The sequence below is a fragment of the Triticum aestivum genome, chromosome 6B, assembly GCF_018294505.1.
Source record: "Triticum aestivum cultivar Chinese Spring chromosome 6B, IWGSC CS RefSeq v2.1, whole genome shotgun sequence".
Taxonomy (NCBI): Eukaryota; Viridiplantae; Streptophyta; class Magnoliopsida; order Poales; family Poaceae; genus Triticum; species Triticum aestivum.
Genome location: NC_057810.1, coordinates 696,150,332 through 696,157,487, shown reverse-complemented (window position 1 = coordinate 696,157,487; position 7,156 = coordinate 696,150,332). Strand labels below are relative to the sequence as shown.

The following is a 7,156-nucleotide window of genomic DNA, read 5'->3' as shown; positions in this document are numbered from 1 at the left end:
CGGGGCCGCCTCGGGCAACTTGCGGGCTGGTTTTACACGTAGCTTGACCTACCCGGTGTGTCCTGAGAACGAGATACGTGCGACTCCTATTGGGATTGTCGACACATCGGGCGGCTTTGCTGGTCTTGTTTTACCATTGTCGAAATGTCTTGTAACCGAGTTTTCGAGATTGATCGGGTCTTCCCGGGAGAAGGAATATCCTTCGTTGACCGTGAGAGCTTGTGATGGACTAAGTTGGGACACCCCTGCAGGGTATAAACTTTCGAGAGCCGTGCCCGCGGTTATGTGACGGATGAGAATTTGTTAATGTCCGGTTGTAGAGAATTTGACACTTGACTTAATTAAAATGCATCAACCGCGTGTGTAGCCGTGATGGTCTCTTTTCGGCGGAGTCCGGGAAGTGAACACGGCCTTTGTGTTATGATTGTGCGTAAGTAGTTTCAGGATCACTTCTTGATCACTTCTACATTCTCGACCATTGCGTTGCTTCTCTTCTCGCTCTTATTTGCGCATGTTAGCCACCATATTTGCTTAGTGCTTGCTGCAACTCCACCTCATTACCACTTCCTACCCATAAGCTTAAATAGTCTTGATCTCGCGGGTTTTGAGATTGATGAGTCTTCGTGACTCACCAGATACTATCACAACAGTTGCAGGTGTCGATGATACCAGTGCAGATGCAACCGAGCTCAGATGTGAGCTCAATGAAAATCTTGGTCGTTGCTATGTTTCGTTTCATGTTGATCAGTAGTGGAGCCCAGTTGGGACGATCCGGGATCTAGCAATTGGGTTATCTTCTTTTCTTTTGGCTTCGTCCGTAGTCGGACTATGTGTGTACTCTGAATGATGTTTGAATTATATGTTCATTGAGTGAAGTAGCGATTGTAAGCCAACTCTTTATCTCATTCTTGTTCATTACATGGGATCGTGTGAAGATGACCCTTCTTACGACAAAACCACCATGCGGTTATGCCTCTAAATCGTGCCTCGACACGTGAAAGATATAGCCGCATCGTGGGTGTTACAAGTAAGCTGCGGGTGGGGTCGCTTAAGTCGTTGACGGCAGCCCGGCGGCTCCGAAGGGAAAATAGAAAGCGATGGCGAAAGGTCATAACGGCGCCATGCACGAGCTGTCACGAGGTCGACGCGACGCCGGATCTGTCCCTGCAGTATTGCCTGATTTGATTGCTTGGATCGTAATCATAGGGCTGAGCCGAGCGGCGCGGCGATGAAAGCTACGGCTCATCCGATCCACCGCCGGGAGAAAAACTTCGCTTAGGCTCAGGCTTTTCAATTTTCCATGGACGCAGCCGGCCGTCGCCATTGCGTCTGCCATGGCAGGGACGAAACGAAGCAAACAAACCAAGCGAGGCCTTCTCGGTTCTCACATGCTCTCATCAAGCGTGGCTGCGTTCACGCCTCTAATCAACTTGATCATCATCGCATTGTCGTGTGTTGTGTTTTACCACCATCGGTCGATGTGCCACGGAGCGCTCCGAAGATCACAGCGGAGTAGTACCATTTTTCTAACAGTTTTGCTAATGGCGCTCGCCCAGATTGAGTGGAGGTGTCGACACGTCAAGTGCAAGTGGAGCCAAGCATTCCACTGCACAGCTTCCTTCTCCTATAGTGCAACAAAAGCCAGTGCATCCAGGATCAACCTAGCTGTTTAGGATGGACCGATAAACAGAGTTGGGTTAGGCGTAGTACCACTCGGTCGAGTAAGCTCCAAAACAGATGGACCGCATGCGGCCATGCATTTTTTTTTTTTTTGAGGAAGGCATGCGGCCATGCATGCACATGGACGGACGGAACCCATGGGAAGATGACCTTGGGCCAACCCATTCGTGGCTCTCTCTCCAGCCCCACCCATGTCAATCATATAGAGCTGGGATGGTTTATAGCAGCATTACTGTTGGATGAGCACCGGTGCTGGTAGAAACAGTGACAGAGGTGAGGGCCAGGATCCCCCGAAAAAAAAAAAAAAGAGGTGAGGGCCAGGAGAGCAAATGCATCAAATGCGGCTCACCCAACCGAGTTCTGGCGAGGTACAGCCAGAGTGAGTGAAGCATCCACGGACAGCCAAGCATGGGAAGTGACATATCTCCGGGCCAATCATCTTTTTTTTTAAGGCAATCCGGGCCAATCATCTGTGACGGGTGGACTGGGATTCTCAAGTCGTATGCCTTTGGGTGGGCTGACATGTGGGCGCGACAACAACCTGGCCCACATGTCGGCCATACGTACTAGTAAGACTTAAAAAATCACGGGTCAATGCCCGGGACGGGTTGCCAGACACCCCTATATGAAAATAGCATTAAAAAAATTCAGGAAATTTGAAAAAAACTCTGAAATTTTAGGATATAAAACCTAATTGCCCATTTTACACCTGTGTATATTTTCATGGGAAATGGGTGCCCGTGTTATCTGCAGCGTGGTAATTACGGTCCGACATGCATTACATTCAGTTTTATTAATACACATGAATTTTTGAATTTTTTTACGGGAAAAACTTACCATCAACCGGCAGATTGCAACGGCCGCGTCCGCCACCTTTTCTGGATGACACACGTCAAGTGAGGGCTTATATACCACTCTTCATGCAACATGGGCTATACTTCTGAAAATATGTGGTGTTGCACTTGTCTACGACGGGTTTATGTTTTAGAACAAAATCTATCTTGCGAAAAAAAAATCTGCAACAAGACCTCAGTTGAAAAAAAATTGCAACAAGACCTGGGTTGCAAAAATGTTTTTGCAATAAAAACAATTATTGCAAAAAAAAATCTGCAACAATACATGTGTTACAGAAATAATTCTGCAATAAGACCTGTGTTGCAATGGTGGAGACGGCTTGGCCAGTCAATAAGGCAGATCTGACGGCTCGCGACCGGCTGATCTTTTAAAGAGATCAGCCGATGGACGCGTAGCACGCCCCTTTTTTTTACTGGCATTAGCACGGGCACCCATTCCCCGTAAAACTGAACACATGTGTACAACGGGCACCAGGTTTCATATCCAAAACTTCCAGCATTTTATGAAATTTTCTAATATATTTTTAATGCTATATTCATATAGGGGGTGTGGCACCCTAGAGCCACAAATCCTCTTCGATTAATGCCTTCCAAAATTGTTTGGCAATGCCCGCCTTTCGTCCACACTCCACATGGCGACTTCACTTCAGTCCAGCCACCAATTATTTTTTAGTAGTATAGTAGCAGCAGAAATGCAGGTGCTTATCAGTTTGATGTGATTACTCGCGTTCTATTTCTTTGTTTTTTCGCAAAACACATTTAGAACTTTTATGAAAATTCATCATAACTGAAAAGCATCTCAAACATAATGAAAATTAGATACTTAGACCATCAAACAACCAATACTATCGCTAGAACAAGCCGCCGACGCACCGTTATCGCCGCTTCCTTGCCAGAGTCCTTCTGACCTTGTCGACGACATCGAAAAGTCTTTGTGTACGTGCTCTGAAGGACCAGTGCCCTGGAGTCGCAATCGTCGTTGTTGAACCCTTGGATCAATCTGAAGTACCTGACACAATAACTCGTCGCTGCACACGCATGACTAGAAACCCTACCCTCACCGCCTCAAGGAGACGGCATGAATCTATGCTAGAGCTCTGTCGATTCCGTCTAAATAGACAAACTCAAGGATCAGAGCCCGGAGGACCAACTCGGTGAAGAAGCGTAGCCATCCGCCCAAACATTGCTTTGTAAGAACTAAAAATCCTAACCTAAACTACTAGCCAAAGCATAGGCACCGGGATTCTCCTCCCTGCCATCGGCCACCGGAGCGGCAGGCAAAGGAGAGGCGAATTCACGGACTCGCTAATGGTGTTTGGAGGAAAGTTGTAAACCCAACGGCCGCTAGGGAAAAGGACACTTCAGCAGGAGGGGGGAAAGATCAACTTCGTTTGAGGTTGCTTGTGCGCATGCGTCTCCGTGTGATTCTGCATGCGCCGGCGGGCGCGCTGCCGACTCCCGACCTCCTTTTATTCCTCTTCCTTGTTCTTCCTTGAAATTCCAAAAACTCAATGCAGAACTCTCCCTCCCAAAGCAAATTACTTGGACTTGACTAGTACAAATCAAACATGAGAGTTTTTACCATGTTAGATCGAACACTTTTATGGAAAATTATGTTATCACAAGGATAACATTTTCTTTTGCCATGATTGAACGTTCTATCATGGTTAAAGATGTAACATCGAATTTTGAACATTACGAATTACTTTGACCATAATTTAGTATTAGTAGCTAATTCCAAAATTGCTTCAGTCTCCTGGGCTATATGGAGCTTCAATTTCGGAAATTAGACTTCAAATTTTGGAAAAACTAAAAAACACACCTGTAAATAAGGATTTATATTAGTCGCAAAAAAATAAGGATGTATATTGGGACATGAAGTTTATGCTCCCAGGCTCAAATGCACCTTGTGAGTAGTAAAATCATAAAATTAGGTAATAAATTAAAAAACATATTTTTTTAGCAATAAACATTGTTAAATGTTCTACATACCTGCAAATTGCTGTAAAGAAAAAAAAATACCTAGTGCTCTTGGAAAAAACGGTAATGACAATTTTTTAAAGTATTTTGGAGAGCTGTTTTTGTTATTTTTGCCCAGATCTACACGAAATGTGATGTCATCACAAAAAATTGCACGCAAGCAGGAAACTAACAATTTGTATGTTATAAAAAAGTCAGAGTTTTTAAATCTTGTTTACTTATTTTCCATTTAATGTTCATAAGGGTGCATTTGAGCTTGGGATTATAAGGACACTTTCATGTATACTACATGTTTGTAATGTTTCCTGATGAAATATGCTCCATGTGAGTTGTACATGATTTTGGTCTTTTTATGTAGCTCACATCAGAACGTATTTCATCATGAAAATTGACGAATATGTAGCAATACCTAAATATATGTCTACACATTTTTAGATTTTTTTTGAAAGTTGTAAACTTTATTTTTGTTTTTTTTTCTTCAAAATTTTGGTTTCCTGGAACCGAGTGTCAAAAATCATCACTCTAAATAGTTTGACTAATTTAGTGCTTATTTTGCACCATAGTGACATTACAACCCCTCTGTACTCGAACCAATTCAAAATGAGAAAGAGAAAAATAGAACAAGAATAGTTTTCCTTTCTCCTCTTGTACTCCTTGATCTTCTAATTACCCCCTCCTCCCATCTTATAGCCAAGCCCTTTGGCTTTCACTATATTTAATGTTTGCACATAAGCCCCTAAAAAAAGCTTTCATCCCTCAGCTCTTCTTCCACTCCTCGGCGCCGGCGAGGTAGGCCTTCTTCCTCTTCTCAGCTCGCGCGCACGCGCAGATGATGACGAAGCACGCGGCGTACACGGCGTAGACGCGCCAGTTCGCGCGCGGGGCCTCGCCGGCGGCGGCGCGGTGGAACACCGCGGCGTAGTAGTGGAGGCCGACGGCCAGCCCCACCACCATCTGCGCCAGGCCGAGCGCCTTGGTGGCGTCCGCGCCGCCCTCCTCCTCCTCCGGCGAGGCGGCCCCGGAGAAGACGGCGACGAGGTCCACCATCTGCAGCACGAGGTAGCCCATGAAGCCGAGCGACTGCGCGGCCTGCGTCCAGGCGTAGGCCGCGGGCGAGGCGGCGTGGAAGAAGCGGAGCGGCTCCAGCCCCGTGGCGGCGGCGGCGAGCGCGAGCGTGCCGAAGTAGATGGCGAGGTAGGCCTGCGAGAGCAGCAGCGCGCGGTGGAGGAGCGGCAGGTACGGGCCCATGCGCCGCACCAGCGCGGTGAGCATGCAGAGGGGCAGCAGCAGCAGGGCCACCGACGCCGCGGAGGCCGCCGCCGCGCCCCACCGGCCCCCCAGGACCGGCCGCACGCCGCCGGCGATCCCCGCATTGGCGGCCGACAGGTAGGCCTTGGAGGTGTACGACAGCCGCGCCAGGTCCGGCATGAGCGTCTGATGCAGCCGCGCCGGGAGGCCCCGGAACTCGGACATGAGGTCCTCCGTCCCCTCCGCCTCCTCGGCGAACACCACGTCCTCCTCCACCCCCGCCGCCTCCTCGCTTCTCACGGTCGAATTCGCCTTCACCTTCCCGTCGGCGACGACGGCCTTCGCTTTCTTGCTCGACTTGGTCGAATCCGCCTTCCCGTCGGCGACAACCTGCGGTTTCTTGCTCGACTTGGCCGAATCCGCGGTCGAATTGGACGGCTTCTTGGCCTTGGGGGCGCCCCCCTCAGATTTCGCCGGCTTGGCAGCGCCCGCCTTGGTGGACTTGGCGGAATCGGCGCTCTTGGGCTTGGCGGTGGCCGCCGCCTTGTCCAGCTTCGGGACCTTGGGCTTGGCCGCATCGCCGGCCGCTTTAGCGGTCGGCTTCTTGCTCGTGGTCGACTCTCCTTTACCGGTCGCCTTCTTGGTGGTGACCTTGGTTGTCGCGGTGGACTCCTCCGGTTTCTTGCCTTTCAGAACCTTGGTCTGGTTCTTGGCGCCAGAGGAGGCGACCTTCTTCTTGACGCCGGCCGCCGCGGTGGCCTTGGGCGCCTTGACCGGCTCGTCGTCATCGGTGGAGACGAGCTCCTTGCGGCCGCTGGAGAGCTTGGGCTTGGGCTTGGCGGCCGGCGCGGCGGAGGAGCAGAGCGCAATGTGGCAGCAGAGGAGGGCGAGGAGGAGCAGCAGCAGCACTGGCCTCGGAGGCGACCGAGCCGCCATGTTTGGCAGATCTGGCCGGGGCTTTTGCGGAGCAAGATACGGCAGATCCGGGAAGAGTGAGGGAGGGTTAAGGTATTTTTGGCTCGATTTATATGTAGGGAAATTGGGAGCGAAAAGGGACGAAGAGAGTGTGAGTGAGTGGGGAGCGAACCACACCACCACCGTGGGCTGGAGTGTGCGAGTGGAGTGGGGAGTGAGCGAACTACGACGGTGTTTGGCACGGCCGGTACCGGGGCACGCACACGACCACGTCGACGTTGGTGCGGCTCCTCCGAACCGTCGGTGGACTTTTGCCAACTCAGGCCAACTCCACCGCGCGACCCTATCCTGTCCGCCCCGATCCGTTTGGGATAAAAGGAACAAAGGAGGCGGCCCAGCGCGCGGGCGCAAACGGACTTTTGTCCGTTTTGTGTCCGCTTTCGACCCATCCGCGGCCCAAGTTTGCACCGTTTTTGGGG

At 50.2% G+C, this 7,156-nt stretch overlaps 1 protein-coding gene across 1 annotated transcript; it reads right to left on the bottom strand.

Moving 5' to 3' along the window:
• Window positions 1–5,021: 5,021 nt before the first annotated feature.
• LOC123139437 (uncharacterized) lies at window positions 5,022–6,896 on the bottom strand. The gene has a single exon (XM_044559244.1). The coding sequence runs from the start codon at window positions 6,696–6,698 to the stop codon at window positions 5,271–5,273; it is 1,428 nt and encodes a 475-aa protein (XP_044415179.1). The 5' UTR covers window positions 6,699–6,896; the 3' UTR covers window positions 5,022–5,270.
• Between the last annotated feature and the right edge of the window lie 260 nt (window positions 6,897–7,156).

Excerpts from the sequence above, each read along its gene's own strand:
- LOC123139437 (XM_044559244.1), bottom strand. The coding sequence starts at position 6,698 with ATGGCGGCTCGGTCGCCTCCGAGGCCAGTGCTGCTGCTGCTCCTCCTC.